Source organism: Papaver somniferum, chromosome 2, assembly GCF_003573695.1.
Source record: "Papaver somniferum cultivar HN1 chromosome 2, ASM357369v1, whole genome shotgun sequence".
NCBI lineage: Eukaryota > Viridiplantae > Streptophyta > Magnoliopsida > Ranunculales > Papaveraceae > Papaver > Papaver somniferum.
The window spans coordinates 89,135,960-89,159,007 of NC_039359.1; the positions used below are offsets into that span (position 1 = coordinate 89,135,960).

At 37.4% G+C, this 23,048-nt stretch overlaps 1 protein-coding gene and 1 long non-coding RNA gene across 3 annotated transcripts; both read left to right on the forward strand.

Annotated features, from left to right (window-relative positions):
* The first annotated feature begins 18,655 nt into the window (after positions 1 to 18,655).
* On the forward strand, positions 18,656 to 20,208 carry LOC113348342 (EG45-like domain containing protein). The gene is made up of 3 exons (XM_026592067.1): positions 18,656 to 19,046; positions 19,375 to 19,654; positions 19,829 to 20,208. Exons 1-3 carry the CDS (start codon positions 18,941 to 18,943, stop codon positions 19,833 to 19,835), a joined length of 393 nt encoding a protein of 130 aa, XP_026447852.1. The 5' UTR covers positions 18,656 to 18,940; the 3' UTR covers positions 19,836 to 20,208.
* Positions 20,209 to 20,301: 93 nt separating this feature from the next.
* On the forward strand, positions 20,302 to 22,757 carry LOC113348343. 2 transcript variants are annotated; one of them, XR_003359582.1, is made up of 4 exons: positions 20,302 to 21,194; positions 21,338 to 21,839; positions 22,110 to 22,363; positions 22,507 to 22,757. It is a non-coding gene; the product is annotated as an uncharacterized LOC113348343 (long non-coding RNA). The 2 variants fall into 2 exon arrangements; XR_003359581.1 differs by having other exon boundaries at positions 21,338 to 22,363.
* The last annotated feature ends 291 nt before the right edge of the window (positions 22,758 to 23,048 follow it).

Here is a 23,048-nt window from a genome sequence, read left to right on the forward strand (position 1 = left end):
GATTGAACTGCCATGTTTGGCCAGTATACGCCCATCCTTTGTAACCGTCGATATAACGGGATTCCCCCTGTCTTTCCGCATGACTCCTCATGGACGTGATTCAGTATTTCATGTGCCTCTGACTTTCCTACACACCGTAACAAAGCACCTCCAGATGTTCGAAAGTACAATGCTCCTCGTATTAAAACAAATTTCTTTAGTACTTTGGCAGGCAACACTTGATCGTCCACCCCTCTAGTCAGATCTTCGATATACATTGTTCTCCAATCATAATTTAGCTCGAATGCGTTGTCCTCTTTCCATGTGCTGGGCAATGCTCTTCTTTTTACTACTATAGTGCCTTCATCAGATTCGTTTAATTGTATCTTAGCCGCCAGCGTAGCCATAGCGTCCGCGTGTTTGTTAGTGGACCTTCCTTATGCTCCACGACGGTGCTTCCCCTTCTTGCAATCAACTCTTGGTCTTACGCTCGATATGGCGCCAGATGTGCTTCTTTTACCTGAAAGTCGCCCGATATTTGGTTTGTGACTAGCTTTGAGTCTCCTTTGACATCAATGGCTCCCAGGTTGAGCTCATCCGCCAATCGTAATCCGAGGATTAGTGATTCATATTCCGCCACATTTTTGATACATTCAAAGTCTAGATTGAAAGCGAATGATAACAATTCTTTCTTAGGTATTTCGAAGACTATTCCTGCTCCTTCATAAGAGTCGTATGAAGACTCATCAAAGAACATTGTCCAGCGCTCCTCTTCTTCGAGTTCCGCTACCTCACTAGGTATTTCCTCACTTATCTCTGTCATTTCCATTCCTGGGAACGCTGCTAAAAAGTCCGCGAATGCTGGCCCTTGTACTCCTTTCGACCGCTGATATTTTAGTTGAAACTCGGATAATTGTAGCAGCCAGCGAGCTTTCCTGCCGGATAATACAGGTTTTGTTTCTAAGTAGGCAATTGGATTAGTCGTGGCCACCACTATGGTTTCATGCACGATCAGGTACGATGGAAACTTTTGCGTGGCACAGATGAGTGATAAGCATGCTTGATCTGCCCTTGAGTATCTGAATTCCGCGTCTCTGAACCCTCTGCTGATATAATGGATTGGGCGTAATTGGTCGTTGCCAAGGTCTTGATCTAATAACGATCCAATCTCCACGTTGGTAAACGTTGTATACAAATAGAGAGGCTCGCCTTTGACAGGGGGTCGTAGGACTCTTTCTCTGATCAAGCATTCCTTGAGCTTCTTGAAGGCTTGCTCTTGCTCCTCACCCCACTCGAACGGTTTGTTTTTCTTCAGTAGTGGTGTAAACGCGCACAACAGTTGCGCCAGGCCCGGAATGAACCTCCGAACGTAAAACACCCTACCAATAAAAGTTTGCAGCTCTTTTGCATTTTCCGGCGATCTCATAGTGGTTATTTCTTCGACTTTTTCCGGATAGATTTGTATTCCTTTGTCAGTGACAACAAACCCTAGAAATTTTCCGGAGGTGACACCAAACGCGCATTTGAGAGGATTCATTTTCAAGTGGTATTTTCTACATCTGTTGAAAACGTGCCTCAGATAGTTAAGATGATCCACTCGTGCTCGAGATTTTACCACCACATCATCAATGTATACTTCCATGATATGATGCATCATGTCGTGGAAGATCTCTACCATGGCTCGTTGGTAATTGGCGCCCGCGTTTTTCAATCCAAAGGGAATGACTGTGTAAAAGAAATTTCCGTATGGAGTCTGGAAAGCCGTCTTGTGCGCGTCCTCTACCGACATCTTGATTTGGTTTTATCCGCTAAATCCATCCATGAAAGAAAACATACCATACCCGCTCGTATTATTTACCATTATGTCAATGTTCGGTACCGTAAAATCATCCTTAGGACACGCTCGGTTTAGGTCTCGATAGTCGACGCAGCATCGGATTTTGACATTCTTTTTCTCTACTGGGACGATGTTAGCCAACCATGTGGGGTGTTGGATTGGTCTAATGAAGTTAGACTTCAACATCTTCTCCACTTCTTCCTTGATAGCCAACTCTACCCCTTCAGAAAAGTTACGCCTCCGCTGTTTGACGGGTTGATACTCGGGTGAGACATTGAGGTTGTGTGCAATAAGGTTGCTGTCGAGGCTCGGCATCTCTTCATGCGTAAATGCGAACATATCTCTATACTCGCGGAGCAGTTTAATCAATCATGATTTTTCTTCTTCTTCTAGATGCTTGCTGATACGCATGTATCGTGGTTCTCTTTCTGAGAAGAGGTTCACTTCTTCTAGTCCGTCCATAGTTGGATCGGGCTTCGTCTTTTCCTCAGGTAAATCTTTTATCATTTTCTCTACCGAAATCAAGGGTTCTACTTCTTCTTGCCAATATTCACCAAGTGGGGTTGCTTCCATCATGTTTTCTTCGTCCGTCGATGACATGGCGCAGTTGTGTTGTTGACTGGAAGCTTCCCCGGATAATTGCTATAAGCGGTAAACGTGTCCACCCTCTGGTCGTGAGAAACGTTTGAATCGAGTGTTCTTTGTTTCGACTATAGCTCGTTTATTTCCCGCTGCGGGTCCCATCCTTGACGGACTGAAAACCGATTTGGCCTTTCCTTTTACTTCTGCCTCTGGCTGGAATTCTTCCCACTTAGGGAAGGTGATAAAACACTCTGTTTGCTCGCCTTGGTCTACAGCTGGTTGTGTGTAGAAAACCGCATCTTCCATGTAAGCCTCTTCTGGACCAAATGCATTGTTCGTAGCTGGGATCCGGAATTGTCTTCCTCCGATATTGGTCTTAACACATTGATGATATGTAGATGCCACCACCTTGTGGTTCAGAATCCATCCTCTCCCTAGTAAGACATGAAACGTGGTATCATCTTTGAGTACGTAGAAAGGCGTGAGCGCTCTGATGGGTACAATCTTCATCATCAGATGTACTATTCCCATTGCCGTCTGGGTTTGTCCGCCAAACCCCCTTATAGTCGTTGCGTGCATTTTGATTGACGCTCTTGGTACTCCTAAGGACTCCAATGTGTGCAATGAAATCATGTTGAGGGATGCTCCGCCGTCTATAAAAGCTCGCTTGAGAGGCTGCTTGTTGATGTGGGATGTGAGGTACAAGGGCCGGAGGTGCTCTCCCGGATAATATATATCTTCATCAGTAAAGGTTATATCTTCCCGCGACAACGGATTGTACGCCTTGCCAGATGTGATGGCTGCAATAGCTTTGGATGCTTCGCAGATTTGATCCTCGCTAAAACCAAGTGAATCAAAGAATTGCTGGGCTAAGACTGTTTGGGCGAATTTGCTAGCGACTCTGGTCGTATCTGAGAAGGTAGTCGTCTCATTTGACGCGTATGCCTCCTCTTCCTTCTCATCTTCCCATGATCTCCAGGTTTCCTCTTCTGTAGGTTCATGGGAGATCATCATAATTTGGTGCTGAGGGAGCGGATCCTTCTGAATGCTTTGCTCTCCTATTTCTAGCTCGCCTCTGGCTCGCTTCCTTTGCACTATATAACGTAGATAGAAACATTCCACGGTCGGATGATAGATTCTTCTGTCATAATGGCAGTACTGTTCATGCATCTTATCCACTGCGGTTGGTTCTGTAACCACGGGTGGTAGAGTTTCTTCTTTGTTAGCTACCCATTGCTCCATAAGTCCTACTATCTTCTCCCTGCTGCATGGTAGTGGTGGCGGATTTGGTCTCCCTCCGTCTGTTCTTCCAACTCTCCTATTTGATTGTCCTCCTCGATAAGGGCCAAAAGAAGCCGCTCTTCCTTTACCTCTATCGCCTCCTTGACCATTCGACGCCTCATTAACAGAATATGATTGCCAGCTGTGTTCACTTGCTCCGGAGTTCATAACATTCATGCAGTCTGATATCCGAGCTGCAACCTCCTCAACTTCGACAAAAGTTTAGAATTTGAAATTTGTTAAATTCAGTCGGAAGACCGCATCCATTCCTCGAATACAAATTTCCACCAAGCGCTCTTCTGGGATGTCCTCATGGCATTCAAGTGTGAAATCCCGGAAACGGGTGATGAACTTTACAATTTCTTCTCCAACCCGCTGGGTGCATCTTCCCAAATCTATTGTTGTGACTCTCCTTTGGGCGGAATAGAATTTTTTCAGAAAAAATTGTATCATGGCGGGCCATGAACTGATACTTCCGGGTTTCAAATTATCATACCAAGTAAAAGCATTGTCTGTAAGTGACTTTGGAAACTCCATCATGCAAAGGCTTTCGTCCTGAGCATATGCGTTCATTGCTGATATGAAATGGCTTACATGATCGTGTGCGTTTCCCTTTCCTCCATATGTCTTGAATTTTGGTGACACGTAATCTTCAGGATATGAGTACTCGACAACCTCGGTGGAGTATGGAGGCTCTAGTGAATCGTAGGCGTTGTGTTTCATTACTCGATAGTTTTCTTATAGATATTTGGCGATAGCATCTTCTGTCATGCTCGGAGCTGTGTTCTTGGCAGCCTTAGTTTCCGCCGTTCCTTGTTCTCTCGCTCGCTTCATTCGTCCGCATAGCTCTTGCTGCTTTTTAATCGATGCGTCTAATTGCTCTTGTAACTCAGACATCTCTCGCTCGCTGATCTCTGCCGCGGCTTTCTCTTTAGGCGCTTCTTATTTCCTCTGAGATCCTCCAGCTCCTTGCACAATAGGTGTAGTGACTACCGCTCGGACATGTACCTCTTCATCACTTTCTCCTTGAATGTCTTCCATAGTGGGGTGGTCCGGGTTGGGAAGTGCTCCACCCGCTGGCATCTCATGGCTCGCACCTGGGAGTATCATGCTGGACTAGAGGCTAAGAACCTCCCACTGTGGTCGCAATGTTAATAGGATAAAATCTGGGAAGGAGAAACTATCCCTAATCACAGAAAGTACTCCCAAGGTGTAGAGAGGTTTAGGAGAGATAATGGTGGATTAATGATGATCTTAAGAAGTGTGCCCTCTTTTCCTTTTATAATGTCCCTCTTATGGATAAACACCCATAAGATTACCATATTACTAAACTGCAACTTCCCTCTCCTTAAGTTAATACCAAACCCTAAAGGGCCTTTCTCTTTAATCCAAATTCCAACTTTCTTAGTGTGTTTTTGTGTGGAATAGAACTTCCCATCTTAATGGGTTAGGCCTAGTTCCCAAGTCCCTTTTATTCCTAGAAGGGGTGGACCTTGATAGGTTAAGAGGAGGCTATTCGTATGATTAATCATTTCCATGTATCAACACTTACCATGTGATAGTCACATGTCACGTGGATTATGAAATCTCTCATATAAAATATATATCGAATATTCGAAGAAATTTTTCAGATGATAGCATACATATAAACTTTGTTCATATCAGAATGAAGATATAAATTTAATCTTCAGTACATCTCTGAAATAGAACATATAACGAGTTGTTTATATGTTACATATACCTATGGAATCGAAGAAAAAATTATGCGAAAGCTATAAAGAATTTTGAGATATTTATCTTGACTATGTCTTACAATTAGTTACTCAACCCAATTAGAGTTGACTGGGTTTTCAGACTTCAATTTTGCTGGATGTGCGGACTCTATAAAGAAAGAATCCCTCGACATTAATTCCACAATTGAGTTTGAATATTTATGACTGCGAGACTTAGAGATTTAAGTTTGTCTCTACATTGCTGAAATTTATCGTCTTAGTTTCGCAGCATTAAAGCACGATATGATACAAAAGGAACAAACACATGAACCTTGAGTATATATGCGTGAATCAATAAATTCAGAAACAATAGTTGTTCATTTATCAGTTAAGCACAATTGCATTGAGAGATATACTTATTGAACAATTACATTTTAAGACCTCTTAAGAAAAGGATAAAGTCTTAGGTCTGTGGGAGTAATTGATTATTGAATTCATCTAATTTATGTGCCTGTTTTTGAACACTTGATGACCTCTTATTAATGTCGTTCTGAATTATTTCTATATCCATGTTTAGTATACACTTATGTAAATGGATGAATGTTAACAGAAATTTTCTTTATTTTGAAGACATCACTGGACCATTATGATATCCCAATTTAAGACCTAGTTAAGTAAGTTATTTGTGTTGTGGTACATGGAAGGGAACATGTTGATAACAAGACAATGTGCAACCGCTATGACCCGCATGACTAGTTTGCTTGATCAAGGTATTATGTTTAACCATTAAATTTTGTTTAGCAATTACGCGCACTTATGTTTTCGATGATTCCATTAAATCGATTATCACATGGACGAGTGGGAGAATGTAAGAATACTTTGTATGATTAGATATATTCACTTGGGCCCATGTAATAATCTTTGGTAATCTAGATTATTGCTATACTTATGTCTGGTTTCCTTTATGGGATTATATTCCTAATATCTCTTCTTTGATGAACGGTCGAAATTTAATGTAAATACTAAACCCTAAGAACTTGGTCCTCCTTCTACCTATAAAAGGAACACAATATCCATCAGCATTGGGTTCGAGAATTTTTAATATATATAATGTCAGAGGTGAAGAAGGAGAAACCAAGACCTCCACAAGGTATTACGGTTACCACCAATTGATCAATAACGGATTACGGATTAGCGCTATAAGGTATTTCTCATAAATTCTATTAGTATATTATTGTGTGATTATCATGAAGATCACGATCCTAATTAACGATCTATAAAATTAAATCTTATATTAAGAACTCGAGAGTCACCACTGCCTGCAATAATACCTTCCACTGATATGAACCCAACGGCTGAGACAGCAGCAGCTGATTAAATCCATGTCGAACACGACCACGAAAGAACTGCAGTTGTTGACCTCCTCCTTTTATCTTCTTTATACCGAGCGCAACTTCACCTTATCACCGATGACTGGACATAACTCGATATACAGAATCCATCTGTGCCAGCAGCTGTTTCGACCACAACACACCTAAGTCAGTCCATCTTTACCATCTTGAGAATATAAACTCCTATCAATCTTTATCATTCCCTGTATTCATTTCTCGTCTGATTTAGAGCTTCATTCCATTTCCATTTTCTTCACAGCACCAACGAAGATGGCAACAACTCAACCATGTGAATCCAGCACATCCATCACAAATCATCTCATTCCTTTCATGCCCGAGCTTCCTCCAGTTCAGGTAACATCCAAACACCGACGACTGCCAAACCCATTCCAGTACCGACAGTTCATATCTCAACCAATTGCAAATACAGCTCCAGCCTCCATTCTGGGACCATCTGACTTCAGCTCCTTCTCAGGCTGCAAAACCAGCATCATAGTTTACATCCAAATAAACTCATCTGACTCGAACGAGCAGCTGCGGTTTCGTCTCCCTCAAAGCTAGCAGCTGACTAATTCAAAAGATTAACTAAATAAAGAGGCACTAAGAATTTAAATCAATTACTTAAACATTCAATTAAGAAATCTGGTATAAAACTTAACCCAAAACTAGCCCCGCTCTGAAACAGATATACAAGAATTCCTCTCAGATGATACATATACAATAGTTATTTGGTTTACAAATACAATATGCAACATAATAAACATATCCGAAGTTAACCAACTAACGGACTCAACTCCTCGAAGCTTTCGCTGCGCAACTCTGATCTGTCTCTGAAATTGAAAGTGGGAAAGGGTGAGCACATTATCCCTAAAAGAGATGCCGAGTAGGAATAACATTTAACTTTCAAGTAATCATGGAAAGATTTGGAAAACAATGATATTTTCCCAAACATTAAAGGTGACCAAGTTACTGAGATAAACAAACATGTATATGGACAAACTCCTTCTTCAAAAAATGTATAACATTCGTGCTAACCACACTCATTAGCTATTGATATCACCAAGATCATGATGACCCACTCTAAGCAATAAAAGTTGAATTCATGTAGATATAAATGTGAAGGAGCGTATCTTATATACCACAAGTGGAAATTCTCATTTCCCATAACAATTCATAATGACAAACAAAACATTACAAGTCCTTTCCAAATCGTGGAAAGATTTACAGAATCAACAGAATTATCATAATGCAATTTAAACAAAGCATGGAATGCACGGACAAACAATGTATGAGTTTGTTAAGCATAAACTTTTGTAAAAGAAACAATAATGGTTACAAAAGAGTCAAATGTATTCCCAACTCTTTTGTAAAAGAAACAATAATCGTTGTTAATAACTAACTGTTAATCAAAAAAGCACTGTAAGAGTTTAGCCAAAAGGCTCGTACAAGGATCATACACGTCTAACTAATAGTTCTAAGTCCATTTATTTATCATTCTATATCTTTAGCATAGCTACCAAATTCAAGCTATTTTTCAACCTCAAACTCTAATTCATATTAAACCCATATTCAAGCTATTTTTCAACCTCAAACTCTAATTCATATTAAACCCATATCTAATTTCATCTTATTCGCCTCTAATCGAACTTCCAAATAATTATCTGAGAAGCCCTAATTCCTCAAACCTTAATCAAATCAACACCACCTCGTCAATCAATCAATAACCCCTTTTAATATTCATCTACCAGAAACTCAATACACTGATTAACTCCACGAAATCTCAAAAACCTAATTCGGATTCTCTAATTCACCTTTTCATCGCATCTAAATCATCTGCTTAAACCAACACCACTAGTAACATTTATTACTTGATCTGAATCACCTTACCCTGATCTCAACACCCCATTTCATCACTCAAAACTCAAACAGAAGAAGAATAGAGGAAAAACAGAGAAGGACCAGAAGAAGAAAGAAGAAACGAGAAGATAAGAAGACTGAAGAAAGAAGAAGAAGGAAAGAGAGTAAGTTTATCTTCACGGTTCGGCCAGGGATAACCAAAAATACTAAAGGCATCCGAAACTTGATACGGGCATCTAAGGCGGCTAAGAGCAACTGCAGTGGTGCGAGTATAACCAAAGACCAAAGAGGAAAAAAAGGACCAAATTTTGGGTTTAGTTTGATGTGTGACGCTACGGTGAAAAAACTAAATTTGGTCAGACGTACATTATACGTTCGCCTGGTGTGGGGCGTGGACTATACCAACGCCTGGTGTGGGACGGGGACTATACGTTCGCCCGGTACATAAAAATTCAAAAAAAAAATAATAATAAAAAAATTGTAAAGAGTGGGGCGGAGGTATTAAGCCCGCCCCATGCATTTGAAATTTGTAAAGAGTGGGGCGGAGGTATAAACCACGCCCCACACAAAACAAAAAAAAAAAAACAGGGCGTGCATTATACGTTCGCCTGGTGTGGGGTGCGGACTATACGTCCGCCTGGGTGGGACGTGGACTATATAAACGCCTGGTGATGGGGCGTGGACTATATAAACGCCCGACTATATTTGGGTTTGGTCTTGATCGCCGACCAAATTTGGTCTGGGTTTTAGTATTTGATCAAATTTTGACCGATGGTCCGTCCCACTACGCCTATCCACTGTACCAAATATTTAGGTTTAGTCGTCCATTGTAGACGCTCTAAGCTGCAAGAAGACTATTTTTCCCTTTGACAAATCAGATGATATCTTCTTCGTCCGGTATCCGAATGATACGTTCGAGTAATCTAATTCGCATAACTTTTCGAGATCTATCCAATGGTACTAAATTAGTATCTAGATCGTTGTTAGATTAATTTATATTAATTAACGTTCGTGTTAAACTAATCGAGTTATTAACGATTAAATCGTATCTTGATTGGTCTAATAGCATTGACGAGCTTGAGGGTCCTTACATCCTCAATCTTCATTAACCATCAAAACCCATCTGCATCGGCTATTGTTTCAACCAGCAAAACCATTTAACGCCATCGAGCTAGAAACCCTTTCAAGTGATGTTTCTTCCATTTACCAATCCTTGGTGAATCTGATTTCGAGAGAGGAAATGTAACTACATCTGCTTGTATGTATCACAGCACCAGGTCCCACTTTCATTTCACATGCTTACGTCGCACAATGACATAACAAAGTAAAATGGTCATGGTGCAATATTATATGGGTGAGCTCACAGCCCACATCCATTAATCTTCGTCTCCATTTGGTACTGTGAGTGATATCAGTGATTGTTATGGCAAACGTTATTTTAGCTCCCATGTAGCCATATATTTCACGGATGATCGATTTCACTTGTACTTTCTATAAAAGCACTAAAATAGTATTATTAGCCAAAATATCGAGTCCTAACTAATATAAATATGGGCTTAAAATGTATCACTTACGTGCTTATCAGAAGGATGACCTAAACACCTATGTCATAAGTAATAATTTTCACCCGTAGTAACTCGATTTGCAGTAATGAGCGTTCCACTATGGAAGATATAGACCCCGTCTCGTTCCCCACCAATAAAAATCATCGTCCTCGTAGTGCGGTCCCATACCACACATAATTTATCAGTCAAAGTGACAATAAATCTCAAATATTTAATTAAACATGCTAAAGAAATCAAGTTGCAGTGGAGATCAGGAACGAATAAAACACGAAATAATTTCATATTGCTTCCAAACACCACAGTTCCTTCGCATGGAGCATGAGAGTATGTGTCATTCGGAAGCTTTACGGAAGAAACCCCTATTTCATGAGTCTTAAATAAAAATTCTTTAGTTCCTGTTATGTGTCGTGAAGACCCTGTATCAAATATCCATTTACCAGAAAGCTTCGAATCATTATTCGAATTTTTAAGCATTTGAACAATGGTTTCCTATTGGGTATATGTAAGAGTATTATCAAGACCTAGTCGATCTTGAGACGATAGAGATCCTCCACCATAATTAATGGTTGTGATTGCTACATTAGCTACACAAGTCATGGTGCTAATCTTAAGCATAATTTTTTGATTTGGTTTTAATTAGGTCAAGTCTTTCCTGGCTCAGATACCATGAAACGACAAGGTAGAGAAGATGAAGATTTCTTATTATTCAAAAGCTTGGGATACAAAACAAAGGTTTTCCCTGTGATAAATAGGAAGAGATCCTAAACTGATTTTGGTTGGAAAATCTACCAAATCTGCACCTAATAAATATCTTTCCTAACTAACATAATACGTAACCATATATACATTATACATAAATATATACATATCTCCTAATAATCATCAAACAGAATCTGATCAAGTCGAACATTCTCACATCGTCTCATATAGGAAGGGTAATAGCATGAGCAGTCAGCCGCTCTCCACCACTAGCATTGGAAGATTTCCTCTAAAGAATAGGTTGGCGACCGCTGCCTCCACTAAAAAGACTTAATGATCCAAGTATACCAACATAATGATCCTTGAAAAAAATTGTATAAAGAGTTTATATCTCTTTCTTTAAAAATCAGAATGTTACAGACAAGGAGTTGGTGAATCTGATATAACCGAGAGAGTACTTGGAGGGATTTAAAGATCAACATTCAAGTTCAATTGATTCATATGCAAATAACCGAATCGGAATTCTGCCAAGTATGAAACTGATTATCTATCTTTCAAGATACGAATCATACAAGAACAAGTTCTTATAATCGATCACAATAAAGATGGACGTATCTACTACGATTGATTACGTACTACTTATGATAATCATATTATAAAGATAAACAATATAATATGAAAAAGGAAAAACATAAGACACCAGAAGTTTTGTTAACAAGGAAACCACAACTGCTGAAATACCACCGAGCCTTATCCAGATTTATACACCGAATTGTATTAAGCCGCTACAGACACTAGCATACTATCAGAACTTCGGACTTGAATGTAGTTGAGACCGAATCCACATTCCAAACGATTCAGTTACAGTCGTGCTCTCGCAAGGTTTTACGCAATTTATTCCCTTAGCTGACGTCCTTTACAGCCTAAGAGTTTTTTTAACTTAAGTGAGGACTTTTGATACCAATCTGCCTCTAACAGGTAAGCTTATTTGATTTTCGTTTAGATCATGAGATCAAGGTGGAGAAATATGTTTGCAGTAGAAAAGCTAACAAACATCACAAATCCGGTGATTATGACTTACGAAGAGCAGACTAGATTATTAACCACCTCACAGGAACAATCTTAGATGAGTTCAATTAAGAATCATTATTGAATATCTATCTTCTGGAATCATAAAGTTTGAGAAGAAGAAAACCTTTTGATTTATATCTATGTCGCCTGAAAGAGATTACAAAAACCTCGTTAACAGAAAAGAAAGATCAGGATACACAAACTATCAAGGTAAAAGATAGTCATACCTGGCTTCATGAATCCCTAAGTGAAGTCTTTAAGTCGTTAATGACTTTTACTTGAATCATGTTTCGAAATTTCAACAAGACAAGCCTGACTCGAAACTTCTTATATGCAATGTTCAAAGTCCACGTAGTCATACGACTTAGTATCATAAAGATAGAATGTTGATCATGTGAGTAAATAGAATGGTTAAGTCTTCACATACCTTTTGTTGGTCAAGTTCTACATATGTCTTCGGTTGATCTCCGTCTTCAATAGGTGATTCGGTGATGTCTGATACTGAACTACACACTTCTAATCCTAGTCCGGGGCTTGACTAAATGTAGACTAGAAATCAAGATATAGTTTTGTGCGATTAGATTTGACAACAAGCTTGAGATAGCAAAACTTGTGAGTTTGACCGAGCAGTGCTCTAACAAATTTTACTTTTGTAGCTGGTAAATATGAAAAAGTATAATCACTTTAGAAATGGAATTGTGAGGGGTAGTAAATAAGAAAAGTATAGGTGACAAATAGGTGAAACCTTACTAATTTTGGATTGGGAGTTGGTTTGTAGCAACTTTGAGACTTTAATGTTAAATTTTTGTATTCAGAAAATAACTTAAGTCACTGTCAAATATCAACCCATTAGCGGCTTCACGTGGATGGTGGGTGCCAAATTAGTAGGGAATATTGTTTGTGTGATCCGACGGTCAAATTGGTAATCATCTTTTCGACTTTTATGGAATGTATCCTCCCGTTAAAATTGGTACCCGCCTTCAATAATCATGTGTCACAAGGGATCGGTTTTGGCTAATTATTAACCAGAGGTTTCGCCAGACTTTTAACCTTTAAAAACAAATTTCCAACACTCCAATTCTTTTTTCTAACCTTTTCGAATCTCAATAATTGAAGATGAAACCCCTGCGAAATGGTTCAACGACACCGGTAAAAAACATCCAATATATCCTATTATATTTGTATATAAAAACGTTGGATAAAATTTTTCTGTCAAACACGCTAAATATCGGTGTTGTTTTATTTTATACTAATACATTATTGGAAACGTATGTGGAGTTATTCAATTTAAAAACAACTAGATATACACAGAGTGGCTGATCAAGACTTGACTTTCCCTGCCTCCAGCCATCTCAAAAAAAATAAAAAGCTAGTATTACTTTATCTTTGTTTATGTGCTAAATAAATAAAATAAATTTACCTCAGCTTCTTAAAAATAGATACTTTCACTGTTTTCATTTTAGCCTAAAAATATTTCAAATTAAAAAAGTGAAAGTATCTTTTTTTAAGAAACGGAGGGAGTATGAGTTTTATAGATAGAAAGAGGTTATAATTAAGTAGGGTGCAAAAAATTTGTTGAGTTCAGGCTCCTTCTACATGTGAAACCTAGTTCCGACACTCCTATGTATGACGTACCAACACACTTCACATCTTTCCGATCTTGTTTTCCTTCTGTTTGCATGAAAGCATATTCCGGTTATTACATGCATGTTCATTACACATGTTTCACACACAGCCAGAGCCATAGGACTGCCAGGTGCTTGGAGATGTTAAATCTGAGAAATTGCGTAGCAACCCAAGAATTTAGCTCTCTCTTTACGTAATTAGCGGATATAAGCTAAGAGGCAGGAATTGCTTAGAATCACCCTTAGCTATAGAGATAAGGTCGGCACTACTAGCAAATTTATTAACCTTAGGAAAACTAGAATAGCCGGCCAAATATAATTTCGATTCCAAGAAAATCTTATTCCCGTAAAGTTTGGAACAATTCACTAGATAAGGAAATGAATTAAGAATCCAAAAGTATTACTATTATAATCCGTTTGTCCTCACAATTTACACATAGGTTCATTGCACGAAAGTGAGTTGAAGTGAGGATCAATCCAATGCGGACTCGACTGCTCTTTCCAATAACTTTATTAAGAACATCTGTAAATATAAATAGCTAGTGAACTTAACTAAAATGCACAACAACAAAATACCACAGCAATATAACCATTTTGTGAATTCGTATTTCTAGTGTTAGCTCTCTTTGCATTACCATGGTGCGCATTAGTTATCATATATGCCAATCACTATTCGGCTGCAAAAAGATCTGTTCGGGTCAAAACACATTCTTGATGGCTCCCGGGGATGATTTAGCGTCGGTGGCGCTCGCCTATAATAAGTTGAATAATCATCAGTTATCCAGTAGTCCAAAGTGGAGAGTATTGCTGAGAAGAATAAACAAAGAAAAGAAGAAAATATTTGGTTCTTCAACTCGGCGAATTCGGGCATCATATGATCCATCTAGTTACTTAAAGAATTTTGATAACGGGTCTAATGAAGAAGCTGACTGTATCTCAAAACTCTTGACGGCTCGATTTGTTGACCTGTCGATGGTGTCTGGAGGAAAGTATTGAGAAGACTATAGCTTGCTATTTGCAAACAAGAAATGAAAAGGAATTATTGATCATTTATATATCAATATATCTTTTGATCTTGGTGAATTTATTTTTTACTAGATTTTGTTCAAATTATGTAAGTGTAAGTACATGTGTAGAAAACCTAATAATACAATACAAGTTGATCACATCAAAAGCAGTTGTAAAGCGTTCATGTCCGTTTTCTCTCATAATATTGAGCAGAAACCTTTCTTTTGGCAACTTTTCACCGAAATACTCACATCGTACAGGAAAAATGTACAAAAAAAAGAAATGGATCACTTCTGCCAATTCAAGAAGCTTGAACTGGAAAAAAATTGTTACCATGTTATTTTCTTGAAGAAAAATTAAATTCATTTATCAGTAACCATCATTTGACATTACAACATTATACACTATAGAACTAAAATACGTTCCTTCCGAGTAGAAACAAAAAGACTTCGAGGTTATTTGGGAATCATTATTATAAAGGATTATGAAGTCTTAATCCATTATCCAGCCTCTAATCCACTATATGGGTATCAATTTAAATTTATATAACTAATTATTGTGAGTATAATTGGAAAATTCATTATAATTAAAATGATAGATAAAAATAAATTGTTTTTAAAATCTATAATCAATTATTTTTAACAAAATTAAATAAGAATTTTCTTCTGATTTCTCTAAATTACCAATAGAGAGATAAAAAAATCAATAATGGACAAGTCTAACATCATTATTCTTTCCTCACCTCTTTGATAGCATATTTTTAAAGTAATCAATTATTTATAAAATGTTTGTAAAAATCTATTATAAAAATGATTACATCAAAATCGTTTATCAATTTATAATTATCTACGAAAATAATAAATTTTACTAAACAAGGCCTTAAAAATTACATATAGTTTGGTCTTATGTTGGTTGACTAAGTAAAATTTTTCAAGTCAACTTTCTATATAGTATATAATAGGAGTTGTGTCATCTCGCATGACCTTCCCGTTCAAGCGGTTTCTAAACTGTTAGATAATTATATCCCACATTTAAAACTCAGATTTTTAAGTCTTGAATTCTTTAGGGAAAGTGGTGGGTCCTAAATTTAAAGTGGTGCTCCTAAACTGAATGTGAATCCAGTCGTTTATGTGATCATCCAACATCTTAGAAGTCGCTTGAGCAGAAAACCATCTCGTAAAGTCGTGCAAAATAGCATTTGTCTATAATGAAATGTAGCTCCACATATACCTCCGGAACAAGGATGAGCTAGATAAATAGTTGTTCAGTTTTCCTTCTATTTTATGTTCAATCTTTTAATTTTAAAAATTTGTCTCCTTATTTCTTGAAATTTCATAATTTAATCCACGAAATTAAAAAGTAAAATATTTAGCCTGATTCTGCCACTGACCATTAAGGTCAAGTCATCTCACAATGTGCTTATTAGTTATAGCGCATTCGGATACAAATATGTTTCGGACTTCTGCTTCTCCAGGAGTAAAAGTCAAAAGCAAAACTATTTTGCTTCACAAAAAACTGATTTTCTATTTCTAGAAATTGATCTGAAAAATTATTGCTAAACTGATTTTTGACTTTTCGACATCTGAGTATATATCCAAACACCCTATTAGCATATGAAAATGGTTTTTTCAATTAATTCTTTGAAAATGAGGATGATGACTTATTTTAATTTAGCTAATTCTGGAGTCTAAATCGTTTTTGATCACGATGCTACAACAAAAATGCTATGTTACGCTTATTTTTGGCTCTAGCATAGAGCCAAAATACAAGACCATAGCGTATAGTGTATACATATTCATCCTCAAATTTTCGAATGCTAGAGTGTGGGCATGCATGTGAGCGTGCATGAGTATGCCAAGACAAGAGATCGGCGGCATCACACAGTTAGTGAAATGCAGTTTATTTCAAGAAAAGAGAAGTCACAGGAAACCTAAAATGACATTGTACATCATAATAAGAGTTAATGCTTAGGCCTATAAAAATAACCAGCTCCGCCAAAACAGTTTAGGTCCGGGCTAACTGTCGTATGGGATCAGAACCATTATTAAAGAAGGCGGGCGTCACACTCCAATAGAGGGGCTTCACTTGGATTCTTAATGTCCAAATAAATGGTTATGGAATATCCTAACACATATACAAATGTCTAGATTATCCTTTAGTTAAAATAAAAACTTAAAAACCGTAGAAGTGATTTTACGTCCAGGTTTCGATTAATTCCAACCATAGAATTTTATTCGCATGTAGTTTTACGTCCAGGTTTGGATTAGTTCCAACCGTAGAAGCTCATTTTTCGTCCAGGTTTCTTTTAATTCCAACGTAGAATCCGATTTTACGTCCAGTTTTCTTTTAATTCCAACCGTAGAAGTGATTTTACGTCCAGGTTTGAATTATTTCCAACCGTAGAAGTGATTTTACGTCCAGGTTTGGATTAATTCCAACCGTAGAATTTTTTTTGCATGTAGTTTTATGTCCAGGTTTGAATTAGTTCCAACCGTAGAAGCTCATTTTACGTCCAGGTTCTTTTTAATTCCAACCGTAGAATCTGATTTTATGTCTAGTTTTCTTTTAATTCCAACTGTAGAAGTGATTTTACGTCCATGTTTAGATTATTTCCAACCGTAGAAGTGATTTTACGTCCAGGTTTGGATTATTTCCAACCGTAGAAGTTTATTTTACGGCCAGTTTTTCTTCCCACAAAAACTTTGTCCCAGAATTCACCAACTATACAACAAAATTCATTAATTTAATTTTTATCTAATTAAATTAAATTAAAATTAACTAAATAAGGATTATTTAGTCATTAAAAAATTATTTTAGATAAGGAATTTTTGATATTACTTATCGGTGACCCATTTTTGTCCTATTAGGTGATGCCCCTCTGATGGAATGTGAGGCCCAATAATAACTTTCTTATTAAATTCACAGTCGTGACGCAAGTAAAAAGGAATTGAAAAAATTCCCTTGTGAAAGTTTTCATTTTTTTCCTTTAATCTCCATACGATAGTGCTTCAAAAAGTTGTTTGATAGTTATCAATGATACTGGATATGTAACAAGCTCAGGAATCATTATTGCAAATCCACATCTTCTTAATCCAATCTTTTAAATCAAATTCCGATTCTTTTCCTTTGGACGGCAAATAGATCACATGCGGTGGACTGACGCACTTATCAAAGGTAAAATCATCATGATGGGCAATTTATCCTTTGCTTATATCATGGTCCACCATCCTCAAATGAGACCTCACACCCGCAGATTTGATTAAACATGGGTCCGGTTCAACAAGAGTGGGATGGTCGTTGATGTCAATAGGAAACATGGGCAGCTACCTGAAAACCCCATTTCAGGTCAACTGATTAATTGCAACCAGAGTTGTAGTTTCTCATGCCAACTACAAAGGAAAAAACAACAACTAAATTTGGCCACGTTAAAAAAGGATTCCAACTATACTACTACCATCAAAACCTTTTAAAAGCCATGGTCGACATGACATTGCACTGCAATCTAGACTTAAAACTCGAACCAAACACCTACTTGACATCATATTCATGGGAAGTAGAGATCCTTCAACCACAGGTTCATTGCAACCAATGGTTGACATTTTTTTTAATCAAAAATCAGGTGTAAGGCGTGATTCGGGGTATCTATCATCTCATTCTTTTGAACTATTAAAGAACTCGTGAGTTGGATTGCCTTTCAACCATGTCAAAGTGCACATCAAAAAGTAGAGTTAGTTACTCACCAGATATGCAAAGCACTTTCGTTTCTCTAAGTAGCATATTTGTGGAGAGGAGGATACAACTTAGTTGCTTAAATCTACACGTTTCTTTTCTTTTACTGATAAACTTGAACATCAAAATCTATGAGATCTCCACAACCCCATTTATTATGAGGTTCGTCTCTCTGTTCACACAAATGGACACTTAACTTTATTGTATAACGAATAAAAAGATAATCAAGATAAATGATCGAAAAGTTAAGTTCAGCAAATACTCAACAGTTTTTGTGGTTGTTGAGAATGAACCCATAATTATATCTGATAACTTCTGGATTTGTATTATATGTATGGATATATTCAGTTACCCACGTGTGTAAATATTCGTCGCAAGCTTTAGTTCGTTAACATTATCACCATCATCATTCAGTATCTTATCAAAATGATGATTAGGTCAAACCAATGAATCCACTTATGTCATTCAAACACAGAATCCAGGGTGACAGTATAAATAGGATTGATGTTTGCTGAAGTTGATCAACTCAACAAGCATCGATCAAAACCATTTGAGCAGAAATCTTAGAGTTAAGGGGGAAAAAAAGAAAAACTAAGTGTTTAAAATGAAGCTTACCTTGGGAATTACTATAATTTGGTGTCTTAATGTTCTTCTTGTGTTTGTTGTCGGGGATGTTGGTACAGCTACATCATACGATCCGCCATACCTGCGTATGTAATTCAGTTGTCACAAATGTTTTTTGCTTAGTTATACAAGCATTTAGCCTTATTAGATACTTAAAAGCTAGTCGCACATATTTTAGTTTAGTAGTGCATGCTAAACTAAGCTCTGAGAGCCCAATTTTTACATACTTGGGTCCTACAACAGCAGTTGAGGATTCTTTGCCAGAAACTGGTGTTTTGGGATCCTGACACTTTCCAGTTTGGTTCTCCTTCCAAAAGCATGTGCATTTCTGCATTTTATCTTACAAACACCATAAGAGCATAAGAGAAATTGGGATAACGAAGCACTTACTTGTTGTTCTTCTTCTTAATGCAGCGACAAAATGCAACGGGTACAGTCAACAACAGTTTCCTGAAGGAGGTTTGTTTGCTGCTGCAAGCAACGGCTTATGGGACAATGGAGCAGCATGTGGCAGGAGGTATCGCATAAGGTGCATCAGTGGCCCGAACAGACCGTGCAAGGATGGAACCATAGTCGTACAAATTGTTGATGCATGTAGATCAAAATCATGCCCATCAACTCTTGTTCTTTCAAACAAAGCCTTTGATGCAATCTCAAGAAACTCTGACACCAAAATTAACATGGAATATGCTCAGTAATCTCTCTTTCTCTCTCTCAAACAATATCAATTCTGCTAAGCACTCTATAATTATCCATAAACAAGAGATAAGTTCATAGATATCAAGCGATCAAAAAAAAATTCATAGATATCAAGAATTTGATAGAAATTTGATAATCATACTGACATGGATATCTCCCTCTTTTTTAGGATCTAACTGGTGCAGGCTCCTTCGCGTATGTTACTAGCCACATGATGCATGCAATTCCTAGCTCCCCCAACTTCAATTCCTTTACTAATTAGAAGATATGAAATTGTTTTATCTCTGCTCATATTACGGGAGCAGATTTACATGAATATTTCCCAAGTCGATATAATTTTGTAATATGTACAGAGAGCAATATAATCTGGATATTAAAATGGTCGGTTCATTGGTTGATGGGTTTTGTTCAAAATTTGTCTATCATCGATCTAACAAGACTCTTCGTGAGATTTATCCACACTGGATGAAGCCGTGAGAAATAAAATGACTAGATAGTCAAGAGAATTTTATTGAAAATAATCTATAAATAACTAGATCGTTAACAGAATTTTATTGAAAATAGGAAGGTATTTGCACGCTGTTCTCCTTCTGTTGATGAACATCTTGAGGTTCCTGCAGGTGGAGCCGTTGACAGGTACGGATTAGAGCTGGCAAACAAGCCGAAACCCGCGGGTTAATCCGTGCCCGGACCGTGAAAACCCGAACCCGGACTGGCTGGTTTCTAAACAAGCCGGGTTAGGGTTGGAGAAATGGTGACCCGTCGAGAAACGGGTTAACCCGGCCCGGACCGTGAAACCACGGTTTAACCCGTGAACCCGCACTTCATACGTGTCGCCTCTCCTTCACTGGATTAATCGACCGAGAGGATAAACTCTCATTTATATTTTCTTCTTCTTCTCGTTTCTTTCTTCTTCTCTTCTTTCTGTTTTTCACCTCTGGTGAATTCTTGTGAGGGCTCTGAGGTGGTGAGGTTGGGATAATTAGACAAGAGTCATGGGTTGTTGCTGGAGGTGGTGTTGTTCTTGGCTGAACAAGGAGAGAAGAGGAAATATTAAATGAGTGAAGATATGAATTAGAGTTTATAGAGTTGGATGATGTTATGAAGATTTAGAAGATAAATTATGAAGTTATTGTTGTTGAAGATTCATGAGTAGTTTTTTAATTTAAGCCTTGAAGTTGATTCAGTGACGAATCATTGAAGAATCAATAGTTAGGGTTTTCTGTAATTGATCGAGAATTCAATTAAAGGTGAATAAGAAGAAGTTAGAAGATGAGTTTGTTTTTGATTGGTATTTGATGTAAATGGTGGAGTTATCCTGAAAAATTGATTAAGAAATTGCAGATTTAGGGTTCCTCATGTTCTTCCCCAATTTATAAATTAGAGTTTCTGAGGGTTGCTGATTATGAGACTCAGATCGAGACAGAAGAAGGGTAGAGTTTGTTTTGGTAGATGGTGGTGATCTTGAGATGAATTCTGAGTCAGGTCAGAGTAAGAAGAATCTAATTCAATTGCTTGAGTTGGATTGGTTTGAGGTAATTATTCTTCTCAATCGAATTAGTAAAGTTATTTATGTATGTTGTCGAGACTATGTGGTTGTTGATGAACCAGGATTTGAGATTAGTATTTAAGATATTGTATATATGTTGAACTGATACTTGGATGTGCATGTTGTTAGGTTGAACTGCAGTTATTAGCGCAGAACTGAAGTGAGTTAGTATTAGTAATATGCCTGGTGTGATCGACCATTAACAGAAGTAAATGTAAGACAATATGGATTGGTGGTGGCCAGACAAAGAAATTGATGCTCTTGTTTATCCTCAAGGAAGACGGTAAACCCTCAAATCCAAATTATGTTTGCTTATCTGATTTCTCTTTCTGAAAACATAGTGAATTAGCCACCGATTCTGCAATCTTTGATTATTGATCATCTTAGCATCTAAGCACGAGAAGAGGCTGAAAAGGTACGAGTTTGATGAACTTTATTGACATCATTAGTTTACGAAGAATTATAAATAAAAGACGTAACTAGAAAATTCCTCACAATTTTATGAGATGGTTAATTGGCATTCTTCATTTGTTTGGTTTATTAATAGTTTCTTAGGCATTGAGATTGAGTTGAAATTCTTTACATACTTCTGCAGGCCAAAGAAGGTGATGGATCCACAACACTTTCAATGGTCAGTAGATCATCCTTCCCGTTTGCATTCCTTTTTTATTTAATTTTTTCCGCCTTAATTATGACCTACGACAAATTGCAAAAATATGAGTTACTGGTGTGATCGAATTACTAGTAGTATTGTTGAATGAGGTATGCCTTTGTTTGTTGATAATTCTAATTGAAGTATATATGGTCATGTGGATGTAATTGCAGTTGTTGATGATAATTCTAATTGAAGTATATATTCTAATTGAAATTGATTTTCATCTCTGTTTTTATTTCTTTAAAGAGTGGAAGATGATTTGGTTAAATGGGATTGTTCTTGTTTGGAAAAAGGAGAGAAATAGAGAGCTATTGATGGCAGTAAGAGTTGGTGACTAAAATGGCAAGGTTCGTGCTTGGAGGGTGGTTGAAAAATTGTCTCAACAAAATCCCTTGTGATTTGAAGGAGCTAATGCACAGATTCTTCTGCAACATTTTTGTAGTATGTTTTAACTGGCAGTACTCAGTTCTAGCCATCACGGGGGTTGAACATCTAAAATGGTATTGCACTCTGAATTTTATTATCTAGTTTTGTAACTAAATGGTGTAATTTCTTGTAAAGTTATCTACTAATTCTAAAAGGGGTTGGTGACTGATTCTTTTATGTTTCCCGACTAACTAATTTTTTTTATTTTGTATATAAGTTGGCTCAACTGAGGGAAGAGTTGGTGTCCATCATTTGGATTTGGATGATTCTCAGCAAGAGAAAAACTTCACCTTCAAATGTATAGAATTCTTGCTGCGATTGAAGCAACGATGGGTTGAGCTGAAAATGGACTGATTAGATGTATGTTAGGTGTTATAGGGAAGGATTTGGAAGGATTTGTGTTTGCTTATTGTAATACTTGTGTTTGATCTTTGTAATTTGTCCTAAATTAACTTAATTAAAATTTGATTTGATTTTTAATCTAACAAGCCGGGTAACCCGTGAACCCGCAAGCTTTACCCGTTACGGGCACGGGTTGAAGAAATGACTACCCGTGAAGAATATCAACCCGCGGGTTTTGGCCCGTATTAACCCGAACCCGTGTAACCCGTAACAAACCAGCCCCGGCCCGCCCGTTTGCCAGCTCTAGTACGGATCATATCCATTAAATTTTATCGGAAACATTGTTTGTTATAAAAATGCTACACCTAAACCAAAAACTCTTATGTTTTTGTACATGTATTCTCTTGTGAATTATAT